The sequence below is a fragment of the Macaca mulatta genome, chromosome 3 (assembly GCF_049350105.2).
Source record: "Macaca mulatta isolate MMU2019108-1 chromosome 3, T2T-MMU8v2.0, whole genome shotgun sequence".
In the NCBI taxonomy this organism is placed as follows: Eukaryota; Metazoa; Chordata; class Mammalia; order Primates; family Cercopithecidae; genus Macaca; species Macaca mulatta.
In genome coordinates, this window is record NC_133408.1 from 170,289,570 (window position 1) to 170,310,989 (window position 21,420).

The 21,420-nt window shown below is 38.0% G+C and overlaps 1 protein-coding gene across 7 annotated transcripts in view; it reads right to left on the reverse strand.

Annotated features, from left to right (window-relative positions):
- COPG2 (COPI coat complex subunit gamma 2) overlaps positions 1 to 21,420 on the reverse strand; it is a 161,657-nt gene that overhangs the window by 92,150 nt on the left and 48,087 nt on the right. For all 7 annotated transcript variants that reach the window (XR_013415556.1, XR_013415555.1, XM_015134921.3 and 4 more), the window contains 4 exons: positions 14,826 to 14,901; positions 11,371 to 11,463; positions 9,953 to 10,039; positions 8,762 to 8,919 (listed from right to left, as the gene is read on the reverse strand). Coding sequence is in view for 5 of the 7 variants with exons in the window: in XM_015134921.3 (XP_014990407.1) it covers positions 8,762 to 8,919; positions 9,953 to 10,039; positions 11,371 to 11,463; positions 14,826 to 14,901 (414 nt within the window). In the remaining 2 variants the exon portion in view is untranslated. The remainder of the gene's footprint in view (positions 1 to 8,761; positions 8,920 to 9,952; positions 10,040 to 11,370; positions 11,464 to 14,825; positions 14,902 to 21,420) is intronic.

The window sequence follows — 21,420 nt, forward strand, 5'->3', positions numbered from 1 at the left end:
ATTTTTTCCTTAACAATTTTCAATCAACTTTTCCTCACTCCATTTTTGAAACCTTTACATTCAATTTACATTGTTCATATAATTAAATATTATATTAGCTATATTTATAATATTACAATAAAGTTTTATATTATTACCATATTTTCCTCCTAAACAAGATGACAACACATACACACAGCATACTTTTACTTCCATCTAATATCATTTTCCTTTTTTCACTTTTTCTGAAACAGAGTATCACTCTGTTGCCCAGGTTGGAGTGCAGTGGCACAATCTCAGCTGACTGCAACCTCTGCCTCCTGGGTTCAAGCAGTTCTCCTGCTCAGCCTCTGGAATAGCTGGGCCTAAAGGCATGCACCATCACACCCAACTAAGTTTTGTATTTTTAGTAGAGACAGGGGTTTCACCATGTTGGCCAGGCTGGCCTCAAACTCCTGACCTCAAGTGGTCCTCCTGCCTCAGCCTCCCAAAGTGCTGGGATTACAGGCATGAGCCACTGCACCCAGCGAACCACTTCCCTTTTTTTTAAAAAAGCCTACAGCATCCGGTATTACCAGATAGCCTCGCACCCAAGTACTAACCAGGCCCAACCTTGCTTAGCTTCCAAGATCAGATGAGATCAGGGTTGGTTAGGGAGGTATGGTCATAAACTAATCCACCTTCTACACCATTATTTATCATGTTGTCATCCTCTGGAATTTCAGAGCTTGTTACTAATTAAAAAAAAATTTTTTTTAAACATCAATTCAGAATTATCAACTTTTATATCCCAAATAAGAACCATCCAACTAAGACACTCTCAAACCCCTGATCTGAAAAAATTATATAATAAATATTTACTATCCCTTTAATCTGGTGTTAGACGTGACAGTATGAAAGTCGTTAAATGAATTACTACAAAATTAATGTGCTCCTACCTCAGAGATAATCACTATACTAACTTTCAATACTATACGTTAGTTGTACCTATGTTAGTTAAGTCTAAAATTAACATAAATGGAACTATATAAAATGTATTCATTTGTGTATGACTTCTTGGTGAGATTTATCTATGTGATTGCATTTAACAGTAATTGTTCATTTCCATTATTGTATACTATTTGACTATATGAATATACCACAATTTATTTTTTGATTCTAGCACTGACAGACATTTGGACTACTTCCATTTTGCGGCAATTTGGGCATGGTGGCTCACACCTGTAATGGCAGCACTTTGGGAGGCTGAGGCGGGTGGATCACCTGAGGTCAGGAGTTCAAAACCAGCCTGGCCAACATGGTGACACCCCGTCTCTACTTAAAATACAAAAAATTAGCAGGGCGTGGTGGCGTGTGCCTGCAATCCCAGCTACTGGGGAGGCTGAGGCCGGAGAATCACTTGAACCTGGGAAGCAGAAGTTGTAGTGAGCCGAGATGGCACCATTACACTCTGGCCTGGGCAACAGGAGCAAAGCTCAGTCTCAAAAAAAAAAAAATTTTTTGTGTGTGACAATTATGAATAATAGTACTATAGGCATCTTGTACAGGTGATCCTCAAACAACATGGGATTAACAGTGCCAACCCCCATGTAGTTGCAAATTCACATGTAACTTTTGACTCCCCCAAAACATCACTACTAATAACCTACTATTGATCATCTTGTTAACAAAAATAGGTCATTAACACGTTTTATGTTATATGTAATATATATTGTATTTTCACAATAAAGTAAGCTACTGAAAAGAAGATATTAAGAAAATCTTAAGGAAGGGAAGATATATTAACTACTCATTAAGTGAAAGTGGATCATCATAAAGGTCTTCATCCTCATCATCTTACATTGAGTAGGCTGGGGTGGAAGAGGGGGTCTTGATGTCTCAAGGGTGGCAGAAGCGGAAGAAAATCCATGTGTAAGTGGACCTACACAGTTCAAACCCATGTTGTTCAAGGATCAGCTGTATGTCTTTTAACACACAAATGTATGCATTTCTGTTTGGTGACTTATTTGAAGTCAGTTAGGATTGTAATTAGGGGTTTGTGGAATCCATAGGTCAATTTAAGATTGTATCTTTACAATACTGAATATTCCATAAATGGTATATACCTCATTTACTTAGGTCATACTTTAAATAATATTGTATAATTTTCTGTGTAGAGATATATACAAATTTTAGTAGATACATTCCCAAGGATTTGATTTCAATATAATTATAAATTATACCATCTTTTCAAAATTTTATCTTTTTGATGGGTTGCTGGAATAAGAAGTAAAACAACTTTGGATATTGACCCTTTATCCAGCAACACTGGTAAATTTACATACGAACTTTAATAGATAATGTACAGATTATTTTGCATTTCCTGTAATATACAGCCATATTGTCTCCACATATAGTGTTATGTCCTCCTTTCAAATTTTTAGATATTTTATTTTCTTCACTTACTGTACAAAGTAGGCCTTCTAGCAAAATACTGTTTAAAAAATAAAAATAGCAGGCATTTTTATCTCTCTCATTCACACTCTCAAGGGGAAAGCTTTTAATAGTCCACCAATAAGTACAAAGTTTAGTGGAATTTTTTTGTACTGTTGTCAGAATAATCATGTTCCCTTCCAGTGCTGGTTTGCAGAGATTTCAATCATGAATTGCCATTAAATTGTATCAACTGCTTTTTTCTGCACCCATTAAGACATTAAGACTCTTCTCTTGTATTTTTAAAATGAGGTATATTATGCTATGTTTTACTGTTAGATCAACCTTATACTACTAGAGTAAACCCATAATGAGAAATATTTTGACATTATTTCTCCATACATCTTTTTTGCTCCATTCTATCACCTTTCCTTCTGGATTCCAATTACATATGTGTTAGGACACTTGATCTTATCCCATAGTTCTTTGAGGCTCTTTACTTTCTTTAATAAGTTTTCTCTCTGTTCTTCAAATTAGCTACTTTCTATTGCTCTATCTTCAAATTCACTCTCTTTGACTCTCTTATCAGCCATCTCTAATCTGCTGTTAAGTCCATTCAGCAAATTATCCGATTCAGTTATTGTACGTGCTGGGGAAGCATGGCTCCCCAAAGATGTTTATGTCTTCATTCCTAGAACTGATGAGTATGTTACATTACAACATGGCAAAGGAACTGTGCTGATACGATTAAGATTGTCACCTAAATTACCCAGGTAGGTGCGATCTAATCACATGAGCACTTTAAAACAGATGTGCTGAAAGAGGAGGCAGAAGAAACGTGGCAGAAGGGCAAGTCAGAGAGATTCAAAGTGCAGCTCAACACACCATTACTGGTTCTGACACGTATGAATCAATAAGCAAGGGACTCAACAGAGGCCTTCAGTTGCTCACTGAAAGCATGAGAAGGAATACAGGCAACCTCCAGAGGCACAGACTAACCTCCAGCTGAAAGCTAACAAGGAAACAGAGACCTACAACCTACAATCTCAAGTAAATGAATTTGGCCAACGACTTAAATGAGACTGGAAGTGGATTCTTCCCCAAAGCCTCCAGTAAGCAACAGCACTCCACCAACATCTTCACTTTAGCCCCATGAGGCCTGTATCAGACTTCTAATCTATAGATCTATGAGATAATAAATGGATCTTGTTGTAAGCCATTAATGGTAATTAGTTATGGCAGCAATAAAAAAAACTAACAGATTTTGGCACCTGTAAGTGAAGTGTTACTGCAACAAATACCTCAAATCATAGAACTGATTGGAATCAGGCACTGGGTGGAAGCTGGGAAGAATTTTTGAGGAGCATGATGGATGAAGCCTAGTTTTGAAGAAACTTATAAGAAATCTGATCTTAAGTGATCCACCCACCTCAGCATCCCAAAGTGCTGGGATGTGTATAGTCCCAGCTATTCAGGAGGCTGAGGCATACGAATGGCTTGAACCCAGGAAGCAGAGGTTGTAGTGAGCTGAGACTGTGCCACTGTACTCCAATCTGGGCAGCAGAGCAAGACTATATCTAAGAAAGGGAAGGGAAGGGAAGGGAAAAGGGAAGGGAAAAAGGAAGGGAAGGGAAGGGAAAAGGGAAGGAAAAAGGGAAGGAAAGGGAAGGGAAAAAGGAAGGGAAGGGAAGGGAAAAGGAAAGGGAAGGGAAAGGGGAAAAGAAAAGGGAAGGGAAAGGGGAAAGGAAAAGGGAAGGGAAGGGAAGGAAAGGAAAAAGGGAAGGGAAGGGAAAGAAAAAGGAAAGGAAAGGGAAGGAAAAAGGAAAGGAAAGGAAATGAAAGGAAAAAGGAAAGGAAAGGAAGAAAGGAAAGAAAGAGAGAGAAAGAAAGAAAGAAAGAAAGAAAGAAAGAAAGAAAGAAAGAGAAAGAAAGAAAAGAAAGAAAGGAAGAAAGGAAAAGAAAAGAAAAGAAAAAAGAAAAGAAATATCTGGTTTTTAAGGACACTGCTGGTCAGGGCTTATGAACTGCCTACAGAAATCTGGACTTAAAAGATGCTGTAGTGAGGGCTCAGAAGGAAGTGAAAAACATATTAATGTAAACTTAAGTAAGGTAGATCCTTGTTGTTATGTATTGGCAGACAGCTTAGTGAAATTGTGCCCTGTAGTTATTTGTGAAGCAGAACTTGTAAACAATGAAGTTGGATATTTACTTGAAGAAAATTCCAAAAATGAAGATATGACCCAGTTTTATCTTGCTGTTTACAGTAAAATGTGAAATGATAAATTTCACCTATGGAGAGCAACTTCAGCCTGGGCCCCTGAGTTCCAGCCTCCCCGCAATCTTCCCTTTCTGACAGCCTGTCCTATGAATTTTAGATTTGCTTAGCTAGTCCCCAAATTACATAATAAATAAATCTCTACATATTTATATCCTCCAGGTTCTATTTCTCTGGTTGAATCCTGACAGAGTACTTTTAAGCTCCAGAATTTCTACTTAGCTCTTTTTGTAGTTTCCATTTCCCCTGTTCAATCATGATAACTATTTTCCGTTAAAGTCATGGACAAGGCTGGGTGCGGTGGTGCACACCTATAATACCAGCACTTTGGGAGGCTGAAGCAGATGGATTGCTTGAGCTCAGGAGTTTGAGATCAGCCTGGGCAACACAGCAAAACCCCATCTCTACAAAAAGTACAAAAATTAGCCAGGTGTGGTGGTGCATCCCTGTAGTCCTAGCTACTTGGGAGGCTGAGGTGAGAGAATTGCCTCAATGTGGAAGGCAGAGGTTGCAGTGAGCCAGGATCACGCCACTGCACTCCATGCTTCCTGACAGAGTGAGAGACTCTGTTTGAAATAAATAAATAAATAAATAAATAAAGTAAGTCATGGACAAATTTATAATAGATGCTTCAAAGTTTTTGTCTGCTAATTCCAATGTCTAGATCACATCAGGGTCAGTTTCTATTGATTGCTTTTTCTCTTGGCCACTAGTCACATTTCTAAATTCTTTGTACTGATAACTTTTACCATCTGTTAAACATTGTAATGATATACTGTAAAGACTCTAGAACTTATGGAGTTTCTTTAGCAAGAAGCTTGGCTGGGATCAAACTCCAAACTTTATTTCCTCCATAGTGAGTTGCAGCTGGATTCCCCATTCAGTTCTTTCATCTTACAACTACTGCTTCCGGCAGGTCTCCTAGAGTATTCTCCTGTATATATGTAGTTCAGTGGTCAGCCAGTGATTTTTGCAGAGTTTAAAATTCATTTTGAGACTTATTCCCTTTATGGCTCCCTCCTTTCCATGATTTCTACTCTAAGTTTTCAGTTACTCTTCCAACCTCAAACTGTTTTGACCACTCTGTCCAGAAGTTTGGGGAAGGAATATCTTTGTACTAATGACAATCATTATTTGCAGGAGGATTAAGCTGGCCAAGCTACACCATTATTGGAAGGAGGAAGCTCAACTGAATATTTTTAAATACTCCATTTTATCTTCCCTGTTGACATTTAAGATCCATATGTTTCACAAAGATTTTTTGTTAGTTACAATATTCATCAAGAGATTACAATATTCATCCTTATCATAGTGTATCATCAAATAATATACTACTACATGAATGATACAAAAACTTTACAAATGTCCATTTTTCTCCTTCATGCCCTTTATACTACTATTTTCATATATTTCACTTCTACATATATATAAGCCCACAATTTGCTGCTGGTTTTAGTAAAAATTGTATATATTTATAATTTACCTACATATTTACCTTTTAATTTACCTACATATTTACCCTTTTTCCTGTTCTTCATTCCTCCTGAAGATCCAGGCATCCATCTACTATCATTTCTTTTTAGCTGGAAAAATTTATTTTAGCATCCTTCATGATGCAGATATGTGGACACGAATCTTTTCAGGTTTTTGTTTTTTCCTGGTTGAAAATGTTTTAATTTCACCTTCATTTGGAAGAATACTTTTAGAGTATAGAACTTTAGATTGACAGTTATTTGTTTCAACAATTTTAAGATGTCCATTATCCTCTGGTATCTATTTTTCTGAAAAGTCAACCATTCTTATTTTTTGTTTCCTTGAATCTAATGAATCTAATGTGCCTTTTTTTAAAAAAGCAACTTTCAAGCTTTTCTTTCATTCTTTCTCTTTTAGTTTTCAACTTTTTACTTGTGATGTATATGACTAGGTTATGATTAGGTGTGGCTTTTATTTATCCTACTTGAGTGTCACTGGCCATCCTGGATTCATTTTGGGTTTGTTGTTATTTTTTGAGATGGGCGTCTCACTCTGTCATCCAGGCTGGAGTGCAGTGGTGTCATCTCAGGTCACTGTAATCTCCGCCTCCCTGCCTCCCAGGCTCAACTGATCCTCCCACCTCAGCCTCCTGAGTAGCTGAGACCACAGGCCTGTGTCAGTATGCCTGGCTAATTTTTGTATTTTCTTCTGGTAGAGATGGGGTTTCACTATGTTGCCCAGGCTTGTCTCGAACTCCTGAGCTCAAGTGATCCACCTGCCTCAGCCTCCCAAAGTGCTAGGATTACAGCTGTGAGCCACCGCACCCAGCCCCTTTCATTCATTTTGGAAAATTCTCATCCATTGGTATGGGTTGGCTGTGTCCCCACCCAAATCTCATCTTGAATTTCCACGTGTTATGGGAGGGACCCAGTGGGAGGTAACTGAATCATGGGGGCAAGTCTTTCCTGTGCTGTTCTCATGATAGTAAGTCTCATAAGATCTGATGGTTTTAAAAACGGGAGTTTCCCTGCACAAGCGCTCTCTCTCTTTGCCTGCTGCCATCCATGTAAGATGTGACTTGTTCCTCCTTGCCTTCCACCATGATTGTTAGGCTTCCCCAGCCACGTGGAATTGTAAGTCCATTAAACTTCTTCCTTTTGTAAATTGCCCAGTCTCAGGTATGTCTTTATCAGCAGCATGAAAATGGACTAATACATCCATTATCTCTTCAAAGATTTATTCTGCTCCATTCTGTTTCCTTTCCTTCTGAGACTTATTACACAAGTATTAGACTTTTTGATATATTCCCTAGGCTTCAGATGTTCTATTCTTTTATTTTCTTTTCTTATTTTTCTCCCTATGCTTCAGTTTGGACAATTTCTATTGACTTGTCTTTAAGTTCTCCAATTTTTTTTCTACTGTGTCCAATCTGCTTGTGTCCAAGTACTTCAAATAAATTTGAAAAATTTATACTTCAAATAAATTTTTATTTTTGATATTGCAGTTTTTGGTTCAAGATTTTTTTTTCTAGTTTCTATTTATCTATTAAATTCCTTACCCATTTACACATTTTGTCCATCTTTTCCACTCTTTATCGAAAAGATATAACTTACTAAAGTTAAAAAAGTTCACTTTACAGAACTCCTTTGGTGTTCACTTTACAAAAGTTGTTTAAAAGTCACTGCCTAATAATTTCTAAAGTCACTGCCTCCTAATTTCTGTATTTGGGTCATCTGTAAATCAGCTTCTACTGACTGCTTTTTTCCCTCTTGTTTATGGGTTACATGTCCCTGCCTTTGTGTTTTTTGATTGTTTGCTAGACACTACTTATAAAGGTGCAGTAGAGACTGATGTAAATAATACTTATCATTACAAAAAGTGCAGGTCCTTTTTCATTTTCAGTAGCTAATAGTTGATCTGGGTCAGGACTTTGCTGCAGCTTTAATTAAATTCAGTTATCTGCTATTGACAAATGACCTGAGGAACAAATCAGGCTTCCCCTTTCAGCGGGACATTAGTAGTAGTGGCAGATTCTAGAGATCTTTCTCTGTGTTACAACTCAGTTTCCCAGGCCACATAAGAAATCTTTGGAGTTCAGCCATAAGCCTTTCAGGCTGGGGAAGGGGTCTTCTTTGCTCCCTAGATCCATCCCCAGCTTACTATACCTCAAAAGATCTCTCTTTCCTGCCCTTCCCTAGCCTTCAAAGTTTTTTTGGTAACATATGTGCCTCAGACTTGTGGAATGATCTTGGGCAAATCACTACATGCAGTACTTCAACATTCTCTTTTATAAAAATAAAAGGGATAGACAGGATAATTCTTAATGTCCCTTCCAACTTTCATATTTAATTATCTATATATCTTAGGATCAATGCATATATTTTTTGTTCAATATCAGTTTGTTAATGTGCTATTAATAATTAAGTACATACACAAGAGTATACATTAAGGTAAAAACAAAAAGTGTGATTTGAAATTCCATAATTTTTTTAAAAAATTGAAAAACGTCAAACTCATCTGTAAAGTCAGCACTGCCCAAAAAAAATTCATAAAGGAAATAAACTCTAAGGTATATTAACTTTGCAAATGGAAAATAACCCAGGTTTAGGTGAAGACACTTACCCATCCTCAGTTTCTTTCAGTAAACGACTGGCAATTCGGATCAGCATGCAGTAAGCAAACTGTGACTTGAGACCAGATTTAGTAAACTTATTCAACATCTTGGAAACAGCAAGTCGATCATTCTTTCTAAGGTGATACAGGACTCCCAATGCATGGTACTAAAGAAAACGAAAAAGAAGGCAGCACATGGATTAGAAAGACATCAAAATATTTACACAAAAATAGAATCACATGGAACTAGATTAAAGATTTCTTTTAAATACCCAGGTCACATGTACACGAATATCTTTTTCACACTGAACTAAACACAGGCAAGACTAAAAAGATTAAGAGTTTCTAATTTACCCCCCAGAAGTTGTCAATTCAGACTGGCAGGTATAAAGGAGGTGACACACAATCTGAAGATGGCTCTAGCAGGCTCAACACTGGCTCACACATCCTCAGTACACACGTGCTCAGGCCCAGGGCTTTACTGGTGCTATCTCTCTCTACGAGTGGCTTTATATCATGTGTGGCCACCTTAGTAATTAAAGGATTAATCTAAAGCATGCTACAAGAATGTCATTATCTTGACACTTTGTATAAAACCACATGATCAGAGTCACCAGAACGAGAGTGTTTCCCAAGGGAAAAATGGCTACTCTTGTTTCCTAATAACTAAATGTGCTACCATAGAAGTTATAAACACCAAGAGGGCCTAAACACCCTCTCAAACAAAATGGGGTACTTTACATACAATTTCCAGTTAAGAATTTAATCTTGTTCCTCTTAATAAAGAATAACCTGATAAATATGAAAAGAAGCTCTTTTTGACAAAATGGTTTCAAAGTTTCATAAAGTAAAAGCTGCTCCTTATGATTTTTTTAACGTCTATAATCAAGGCCTCAGAACTTGGAACTGAATATCTTTTTACACAAATTATTTTTCAAAGACTGAAATGAGCATCTCAATCTATAATCTTTCCCAAATATCCCTACACAGGGTCATCGAGCTTCTACGAAACACTTGAAGGGCAGTATTCAAATGGCAGTAATCATAATTAGTGAGACTCCTACTTCAGAATATATACTAGTAGCTGCTTAATTTACCTTTAGTTAATGTTTATCTAGGGAATGAATAAACTGCCCCTACAATACAGGTTTAAAGAATGCTGATCCTGAGACATAAGCTAATGTGATTCACTGACAGTACCTGGACCATAATATTATCACTTGATGCAGCTTCTTGGGCTTCATTGATCCAGCGCTTAACCACATCATAGCTTATCTTCATCATGTGCTAAATACAGGAAAAAAAAAATGAGAATAAATAATGCATGTCACTAGAAGCTTAGAAACATGAGTTAGTTTTCTTGGAAAATCACTAACAGACATTTCCCAAGAGGAAGAAAACTATGTAGCTCTTCTAAGTCTATTTTGTGTCTCTACTCCTGGAGCAACTGATAAACGGGAAGTATTTTTTCCCACACCTGTTACAAAGGTGAGTATATGTTTGTGAGCTGGGAGAGGTATGTAAAAGGAAGTAATGAAAGAGGAAGAACAGGATGGGGATGGACAGTCAACAGAAAGGTGCTTAAATAACATCATCATTATAAGCTTTATTTCCGGGAAACTCCCCTGGAAGACAGACAGTACACAAGTTCTCTGCTTGTGTATTATTCTCTGCTATAAAACTCAGCCAATTATATTCCAGAATCAGGAACTCTTGTATTTAGATGTCTTATACATTCACACTATGTAAGTGATGTTAATCAAATGCAATGTGATAGGTTTTAATGTATAAATTGTGTTCTGCTGAAAACCAGAAAGAAAAATATATTACTTAAAAAAAGACCACTTCCTGGGAGGAAATTCAGAAGTGGGACAGGAAACTTTGGATTGAAGGATACACGTAGACAAAGGGCACCAGAAAAAGCAGAGGACAAACAGAAAAGTAGTAGAAGTCATAAAGGCAGGTCATAAAGAAGATTTTAAATGAAAGAAAAGGGCCCTAGGTTTCTTCCCTGTCCCATACCCCACACTTACCCCTCTTTTATTATGTGTACAACATAACTTTTAGATTTCCAAAACCTTTCAAACATATGAAAATGTTGTGTTTTTAATTGCTCAATGATCCTATAGATCAGCAATCTCCAATCTTTTTGGCACCAGGAATTGGTTTTATAGAAGACAATTTTCCCATGGATAGTGGGCAGGGGGATAGTTTTTGGATGAAACTGTTCCACCTCAGATCATCAGGCATTAGTTAGATTCTCATATGAGGCCAGCAACCTAGATCCCTGCATGGGCAGCTCACAATAGGGTTCAAGCTCCTATGAGAATCTAATGCTGCTGCTGATCTGGCAGGAGGCGGAGCTCAGGCCGTCATACTCGCTTGCCTGCCACTCACTGCCTGCTGTGTAGCCCAGTTTCTAACAGGCCACGGACCAGTACTGGTCTGAAGCCCTGGGGTGGGGACCCCTGCTCTAGATAAAACACACTTGGATAAAGTAATAGAGGTATATACATATTTTTAACTGTTTCATTTGTGAGAGAATCCTAGTGATACCTTGTTTTTGCAACTCCAAACTGCACCATGCGTAAGAACTAGGAAGCTGCTTGTTCACTTACCAAGGAAGACACCAGCGCTGAACTGGATACACTGGAAACTTTATCCACAATGGCCTGCTTCATGTATCTTTCAATGGCTTGCAACATTGTTCCCTAATAACATTCAAAAAGAAAAAATTGTTAAGGAAAAACATTTTTATGCAAAATCACTCTTATGCTTCAAAATAATTTTCAAAAACCAATCTTGTATTTGTTTCTGTGCAAATATTTAGAATGCACTGAAAGGATGATAATATAGTAATAATATCCCAAAGCGCAGAACCCCAACAACGAAGTTGAAGCTTTAAGAAAGAACATTTTAGATTACATATAAAGAAGAATAACTGTTCAACAATGAAATAAACTGTCCCAAAATGGAGAATCATAGTTTGGAAGAAATACAGAAGTAGACGCTGAACCCATCAGGAAAGTTATAAAGAAATTCCTATATGGAGATGGAGCCTGCTTTTGAAGTTATGAAGATTCCTCTATGTGAAGGGTACATATTACATACAGATCCCAGAAAGTCCTAGAAATCAAATGTAATCCCTGATTATCTGAGATACATAAAGAACTAAATGTGTAGCATATTACTATGAGCCCTCAATATAACATCCTCTGGAAATACAGTTCTTTTCAACTTTAACTGGGAAAAAGCACTGGGAAGATGGTGGCAGATAAAGATGAGTAAAAAGACTGAGAACAATATTCAGATGAAAAAAAGAGTTTTATTGCTAGCACTAGCAAGGTCAAGGCTCATGCTGCTACCAATTTAATGCTAAAAATAAATTAAAACAATCACAACAAAACAACAGTGCACCAAAAAATATTACAGCATTTCTATTACTCCTTCTAGGATCCAGAGTTATCAAATATATAATTTGGTCCTACTCAACCTTTACAACTTGAGAAGGTTACAAACACACACCTAAAATATACCCAAGCATGAGTATATAGCTATTATTCAATTTGCTTGGCAATGCCTGGCCTGCCCTTCCTACTCAGAGTTCCCAGAAAGAGAGAGCCAAATATACCACATGATCTCATCCCTCCAGATATAATGAACTGGATCAAAATTAAACACCTGACTCAGACACAGGTAGATATAAGCTACTGGCCTACTGCTGGCTAATCAGATTCTCTCTCTTAAATATTGGAACAAGAGGGCCTGTGTCTAGTACATGATGGATCACCACAGTAAATAGCCTGGCCAACATGGTGAAACCCTGTCTCTACTAAAAATATAAAAATCAGCCTGGCGTCGGCCTGGTTTTAGAAAATATTTCATAGGGAAGTTGGAGATTTGGAAATGTATTCCTTTAAAACTCTTCTCAGACTGATTTGAGGATATTGCCTAAGTATTCCTTGCAGTCTTCCCATACCCTACGAAAATCTTCATTTACCCCACTTGGAAGACTTCTTAATAAAGGCATATCCAAACTCCAATGTCCCTGACTATCCATTATTTTGAAACACCAAAGCAAATGTCCCAGAAGTAAGGAGGAAGACTTGTTCTTGGAATAGAAGTGAGTTATGAGAGAAGTCAAAGAGGATGGCTCCAAGTTGGTGTAGCGTGAAGGTCATGGATACGGTCCTTGGCTTTGCAGTTCTAGAAGTGTGATTTTGTCACTCCACACAAAGGTATTCACATTTTGTCACATTAAATCAAACTCATAGGAAGTTATGTACATAATAGAATGCCAGTGCATTCTTTTACACTTATACCCACCAAGTGAACTGGATTATCGCTCCTGTTGGGGAAATCTTATCTGGGAAGATCAATTATAATCAGAAAGTTACATGAGGAGCATGGATCTTGAGCATGGCTATTGCCAATGAGCTGATGAGCAGGTGCTCACTGCCTGGCACATAATAGGAGCTTAGTAATTATGGAATGAATGTACTTCATCTATATCTTCAATACAGATGCTAAAGGGGAAGTTTACGATTCTTATAGGTCACCCCAACATGTTTTTTGATCAGGTAGATTTTTTCCTTTTTTCTCAAGTTATACTCTTAAATGGCTATATCATGTAGATATTAAATCCAACAAAATTTCATGTCAGGGAATTATACAATTGCAACAGCTAAGTTTTATCTATCATCTCTGAGCCTAGAAGTTAGGACTGTTCATTTATAAAAGAGATTGGAGATTGCTTTCTCGTGCTCTGTAGGAGTAGTGATGATGGTAGCGGCTGAATGATCTGCATTTCACAATACTATTTGGTGGCCAAGAGTGTATACAAAGAATGACACTGGCTGACCCCCAGTGCTGGCACTTCCCTGGAGTTGGGACATCTTGACTAGGGAGGTGCTGAGCCACCTATGGGTTGGCCAGCGGTTGTGAACTGTACTGCGGTGAGGAGGAACTATAAATTTTCCCCACTCCTTAGATCCCCCTTAGGAGATAATACTTGATACTGCTTTTAAGGACAGACAAAAAGACAAGCCTTTTCGAATTTTAAAATCATTAGGGATGAGTTGCCAAAAAATTTGGGTAAGTTTTATCTGGAAGCCAGAAGACATCGTCTCCTCAAGGCTTTTTCTGGCTCTGGGATAAGCTATTGAGATAGAGGAAAAGATGCCAGGCTGAGGAGTTTCACTTAGTATTTTAATAATAATAAAAAAGACATACAAAATCTAAACATTTCTTTTTAAAATTCAGATACATATTTTTTCCCAAGTGCAAAATACTCTATGAACTGCATCATTTGCTGTTTACTGTTGATTGTGTAGGAGATGCTTACTATACTGGCAGCAGTGGAAGGCGGATATAAATACAGTATTTTGAGATTTCTTCTGCATTTTAACAAAAAGCCTCCCACATGGCGATGATTATTCTGAAACTTGAGTTCAGCTCACACAGAAGAATACAATTTTTAGTTTGTTCAAACTGCTACAAAAAAAAAAAATTAGTCGGGTGTGGTGGTGGGTGCCTGAAATCCTAGCTACTCAGGAGGCTGAGGCAGGAGAATCACTTGAACCCGGGAGGCGGAGGTTGCAGTGACCCGAGACCGTGCCACTGCACTCTGGCCTGGGCGAAAGAGCGAGGCTCCAACTCAAAAAAAGAAAAAGAAAAAGAAAAAAAAATCTTCTGTTGAATTCTTAAAGCTGCCCAATTTCTTGCCCTGGTGTCTACCTGTAAGCTTCACCTCAAATTCTGAGAGATTTGTGTCCTATAATAAAGCTTTTTAAGATAAATTTGAATGGGTTTTTGTTTCCTGCAAGCAATGTACCCTTACTACAACAGTTCAAGAGGGCAAATAAAGAGAGAAAATGGACTAACATAAATAAATTAAAGGAAAGAAATTTGAAGAAAAAAGAAAGACTGGAGTCACAAAAGTGTTTCTGGTGATCATGTTTCTCTTATACTGAAGATTCACAAAGTTAGCCTAGGAAATCCTACGAAATCTACATGGCTACCCGCAGATAAACATAGTGTTCCATTTGATAACTCAGTAAAACAGAGAACTTACATCAGTGATTCTGCAGAGAGCCCTGATGGCCGGGCCTCGGTATACATCTTCTTTTCCAGTCATGTCTTTAGTCAGACTAAGAAAAATCAAATTGGTTAACATAAGATCAATTAAAATCTCTCCCGTGGAGTTCACCCCTAGTCAATTTCCAATTGTCCCATAATTATCTTAATGCAGCTACTGATTCAACAAATTTATGGAGGAATATTTATACTTATTTTATATTCCATAAACAAATATTTATGTAATATAAATATTCTTTGTATATATGCTAAGACTACTGCATAGAAAACTGTTCTAATTCAAGAATAAAGCAATGAGCAAAATTAGTAAAAGGCAAAAAGTCCTTCACCTTCATGGAACTTACATTCTAGGAGGAAGAAAGATAATCACATAAACAAAACAACCCCTTCCCCATAATTTTAGATACTGGTAATTGGCATAAAAAATAAACTAAGGACAGGCCAGGCACAGTGGCTCACACCTGTAATCCCAGCACTTTGGGAGGCCGAGGAAGGCGGATCACGAGGTCAGGAGATCGAGACCATCCTGGCTAACACAGTGAAACCCCGTCTCTACTAAAAATACAAAAAATTAGCCAGGCGGGGTGGTGGGCACCTGCAGTCCCAGCTACTCAGGAGGCTGAGGCAGGAGAATGGTGTGAACCCGGGAGGCAGAGCTTGCAGTGAGCCGAGGTCGCACCACTGCACTCCAGCCTGGGTGACAGAGCAAGACTCCGTCTCAAATAAATAAACAAACAAACAAACAAACAAAGGACAATGGTATAAAGAGTCCTAGTCTGACATATCCCCAAATCCTAAAATCCCATCAGACTAGACATAACTTTTTAAAATAAATTAACAAAAATAATTAACTCAAGAGGTATCACTCTTTGGCATGGCTTTCTAAAATTATCAATGGCTTCAGACCTTTCTGCTGAGCTTCAAAAACATGCAGAAGTGTGAAATGAGCTACAAAATTCCACGCCCATGCTTTAAAGAGGTTTTTAACCTTTTACCCTCCCTTCTTTAATTCCCCATGCATTTATCCTACTGCTATCAATCTCCCCACTACCTCAACTCCTCTCACATAATCCAAAATGACCTACAACTCTGACTCCCTCCATTAGCACACCAAGAGGAAAAAGTTTTGACTGATAGTCCTTCATTTCTTTTTCAATTAGAAAAGTAATTTGGCCAGGTGCAGTGGCTCACGTCTGTAATCCCAGCACTTTGGGAGGTCAAGGAGGGAGGATCACTTGAGCTCAGGAATGCAAGACCAGCCTGGGAAACATAGCAAAACCCCGTCTCTACAAATAATACAAAAATTCGCCTGGCATGGTGGCACGTGCCTGAAGTCTCAGCTACTTGGGAGGCTGAGGTGGGAGGACTGCTTGAACCCAGGAGGCAGATGTTGCAGTGAGCTGAGATGGCGCCACTGCACTCCAACCTGGGTAACAGAGTGAGACCCTGTCTCAAAAAAAAAAAACAGACATTTTTTTTGGAAGTGTCCTGTACTTAAAAAAATTTTGCAGCATGGGCATTTTTCTCTGACGCACTCTTTCTGGCTCTATCAGATGCAAGCTTGGTTTTCCGGATTTCCAAGAGTATCTATGAACTAGATTCTATTGCTAGCAACAGGGAGCCCTGAACAATACACTCATCCAGTAATTTAAGTGCCAAGGGCTATGAATTTTCCTCTGAGCATAGCTTTAGTTGAAATCATAGATTTTAATCATTAGATTTTAAAAATATTCTTTAATTTCAATTTTTACTTATATACTGGCCCAAATGTTGAGGCTTTTTATTTTTCCATTTTAACATATCTGGGTACTATCTGTTCATTTTCTTCTCAAAATAAATGTATTTTTTGATTGCATTGTAATGACAGAGTAAGTCTCGACTACATTTCCACATTCTAGAATTAACGGGTTTTCAGGGGTTGAATGTTGAATAATTTGTAAGTGTTCCATGAATACCTGTAAAGGTGACTTTTCTATTATAAAGGTAAGGTTTTCATAAGTATTAATTAATCTGTATCAAGTTTATTATTCATATCCTTTATACCCTTAGGTTTTTCCTTCTTTTTAAAACAAGGGCTGATACTATTTTGTTTCTATTTACATTTTTTTGTGATTTTTGGCTTATGTACTTTGGTGATATATTAATAAATAATTCATGACACTTTCTCCTCATTTTGGATAAAGTGCCTCATTCTTGTCTCATTCAAAACTTTCTGTATTTAATTCCATTTTCTAACTATTAACACCTTCTCTCAAGCTTCCTTTCAGTAGTGTTTGCCTTATATGCTTTCACCCCTCCTTTTATATTCAAATTTTGCTTTGCCTTGTTTTATATACATCACAATATATAGCATATAGTTAGTTGTATTTCATTTTTAAACTAATCTGTATTTCTTTTAATAGTCAATGTCTGGTGTTAATTCTGTCAATTTGTTTTGTGTTACATCTCTATTTTTAACACTTTCTTTGTTTCCTATAAGGCAGTGTTATCCAATAGAACTTTATGCAATGATGGAAAATGTTCTAACATCATTCAATATAGTAGCCACAAGCTACATGCGGCTAATGAGCACTTGAAATATAGCTAGTGAACTGAATTTTTAATTTTACAAAAGTTCAATTAATGTTCACTATAACAGCCATATGTATCTAATAGCTATCTTATTAGACAATACAGATGTAAGAGTGTGTTTTGTTTTCTAAGTGAATGTGTTTTCTTTCTGAAATATGGAAGACTTACACTCTAGTTCTTTTTGTTGCTGCCATAAAACTTTAGATAAAAGACTTAAGCTATGAAAGCAAAAAAATTAAGCTTTCATGAGCTTTCTCCTCTCTCATCTGCCCTCCCGTGTATCTCCAAATTTTTGTTAGTATTATTCTTTTTGTATTATCATGGATTATAACATTTATATTTTATCTTTAATCATAATTTCTATAGTAGTTTAACCTTACTTCTATAATTGAATAAATTCAATGCTCACTGGTAATTCATTTCCTGTAGCCCCTCTTACAGAATTCACTCTTTTGATTTAATGCTTTGATTAACATAACTTTAATGCTTAATTTTATTTTTCAAGAAAAGCTCACAGGTGTTATGGCCCCTGAATTCTTTACAGTGTGGAAGTCTGCTTGTTATCCCTGTACTTGAATGACAATTCGCTTTGCTGTATTATTCTTGTATCACATGTTCTGTTTCTTAAAACTTTGCAGACACTGTCCTCATTCTTTTCTGACACTGAAAACTGCCATGAATGGCTGAAGTCGGACTTAGTTTTTCTCACTTTTAAATGGCTAGCTTCTTCTGCCAGAAGTCTTAAAAATTATTTCTCTCCACAGTACAAGTTAACCAAGATGCATGTTGGTGTTAGTCATTCTGCTACTATTTTTGTTGGAATACAGTATGTTATTTTAAAATGTAGATTTATTTTAATATGTAGCTATGTTTTTAAGAGTTCTTTTTTAATGTTTTATTTATCTATAAATAGGGTTACTACTTCAGCAATGTCAAAAGTTTTGCCCTCTCATCTCTATTAAATTGCTTAAATTTTTTTCTTTTAGTTCAGCGTTTCAGTGAGTGTCTAGTAAGTGTCAGACACTGCTCCAGACACTTAGGATACTTTAGTAAGCAAAAGAGACAAAGATTCCTGCCCTCAACAAGCATACATTCTGACAGGGAACAATCTAGTAAATATTTCAGGCTCTGCAGGCTATATAACCACCCCACAACCACTCGATTTGGTTGCTGTAACATGAAAGTAGCCATACACAATACATACACAACCCTCTGGCCCACAGAGTAGAGCTGGGTGCCACAGGGATTATTCCCAACCCTTGAAACCTAAAAGTTTGCCTGATTAAATTTAAAAATTGTCTGGTGCTAGTGACTCCTTTCCTTCCTCCCATTGTCTCCCTTTCTGAATCGGAATGTATATAATTGTTATTCTAGGCCTGTCGCACCACAGTATTTCCACAGCACATAACTTGTTTTCTAGTTTCACAGGTCCATAGATAAAGAGGAATTCTGTCTTGGGATGAATCATACCCAGAAACTCACCTATACTGGAGTTAGATGATTAGATGATGAGATTTGGGACTCTGGAGTTATAATATTTAATGACATCTTGGACCAGAGTTAATGCAATGGGGTTTAGATTTTGGAAGATTATTGCAATACAGTGAATGCACTTTGCATGTAGGATGAATGTAAATCTTTAGGGACCAGATGGAAGCCTGTGGTAAGCTAAATAATGGCCCCTAAAGACATCAAAGTCCTACTCCCTAGAACCTGTAAATGTACCTCATATGGCAAAAGGTCCTTTGCAGACGTGATTAAGTTAAAGACACTGAGATGGGGAGATTATATTGAATTATTTGGGTTAGCCCTAAATGTAATCACAAGTGTCCCCATAAGAACAAGGCAGAGGGAGATTTGACACAGGAAGCATATGTCACAATGAATCAAGAGACTGGAATGATGGGAAGGGGGAGTTAGGATTTGAGGAATACACAGGTAGCCTCAGAAGCTAGAAAAGGCAAGAAAACAGATTTTCCCCTAGGGCCTGCAGAAGGAACCTGCTCTGCCTATACCTCTGACATCAGCCGAGTAAAACTGATTTTAGACTTCTAGTCTCCAGAACTGTAAAATAATTTGTGTTGTTTTAAGTCACCAGATTTGTTAAGTTACTAAGTTTGTGGTAACTTGTTCTAGCAGCACTGGGAAATCAATGCACAGGAATGGCACACTTATTCTGTAAATACTTTAGACTTTACAGGTTATATGATCTCCTCACAACTACTCAATTCTGTAGCTGCAGCACAAAGGCGGTTATATACAATACATTAAGAAATAGTGTGGCTGTGTTCCAGCAAAACTTTATTTACAGCTGGGCATGGTGGCTCACACCTGTAATCCCAGCATTTTGGGAGGCCAAGGCAGGCGGATCACTTGAGGTCAGGAGTTCAAGACCAGCCTGGCCAACATGGTGAAACCTCGTCTCTACTAAAAATATAAAAAACTGGCCAGTTGCGGTGGCTCACACCTGTAATCCCAGCACTTTAGGAGGCCAAAGTGGGTGGATCACAAGGTCAGGAGCTCGAGACCAGCCCGGCCAACATAATGAAACCACATCTCTACTAAAAATACAAAAAATTAGCTGGGTGTGGTGGCACATGTCTACTCAGGAGGCTGAAACAGGAGAATCACTGGAACCCGGGAGGTGGAGGTTGCAGTAAGCCAAGATCATGCCACTGCACTCCAGCCTGGGAGACAGAGCGAGACTCCATCTCAAAAATAAATAAATAAATAAATAACTTTATTTACATGGTTTTGGCCATGTACCATAGCTTGCCAACCCATGTTCTATACCTCTGTCATAGCTTTGGCTGTCCTGACAGCAAAGGCTTGCATAAAGGTAGTTTATTTAGGAAGGTGTTCAGAGGGAGAAGTGAATGACAGGGAAATGAACAGGGAAGGAGGTAAAAGCAATATAAAGACCTTTCCTTGAGTGGGTCACTGATGCTGGCAACTGGTTATTTAATGAGCAATCTTCTGAGGAGCCTTATGAAATACATCTCAGAACCACTAACTGTTAGCCCCTGGCTGAATGTTAACCCCAGAGTACTAACTCCCCCATACTTCTGGGGAGTATACATGTGAGCTGAAGTGAATCCGAGTAGGCAAAAAAACACTCAGTGCATACCTGAAGTAAGGCAATAACAATGCCAGTGAGCTGAGCCCCTAAAGAACTGCTCATCATGCCACAGCTGGAATCAAAGATAAGGCCTGGGACCATGCAAAGTGGCTCAAAAGAGACATCCAATACAGGCTACCCATTCCATCCCTCAAATTTGTTCATGTCCTCCATTAAGTCTAATCTATCATGGAGGCTTCAACACGGTAGCAATCACTATTTCTACAAAAGACTAAATAAAGGAAGGTGAGTGGAACATGGTTCAATCCTTGCTGCTACAACTAATGCCAAGGCCATAATTGATATTCATCATCTCCTTCCTAAAACCACCCATTCTACATTTCCCTCCCGACTGGCCCGCACTTCATCTAGTTTTGGCTACGTGTCCAACAGTTGACTCAAACCTTTATCCCAAAGGATGTGAGCCCTGTGTTGGGTGTACCCTGATTGAACCACTGGTTGTTCTCTATCCCTACCAACACTCCCAGAGGCAAGCAAGCAAGCACCAAAATACACTCAAGTGAATACCATGAATTCTAGACAGAGTCCTTTCTGCCACCATTATACAGAAATGATCCTAGCTCCTGATAAGAATCAAGGTCAATGACCTCTGTAAGTATAGTAGCACTTTCCTTACCTTCACTAGAACGAAGAACCCAAAGTGACCTAACAGTGATCATCATTCCAAATATGCAGACTGGCTCAGTTTGTGGCCCTGACTTCTCTGACATGGGAGTATCAGCTGCCTGTGGTTGCCAACGTGTCACTCAGACATGTAAAATCCTGAAGTGTGGGTGTTTCTGTGCTAAAGATAATCCTCAACCAACAGGAATCAAGAGCCAATGAGTTAAATGCTTCTGTCCTTTCACCCCTGAAAAACACT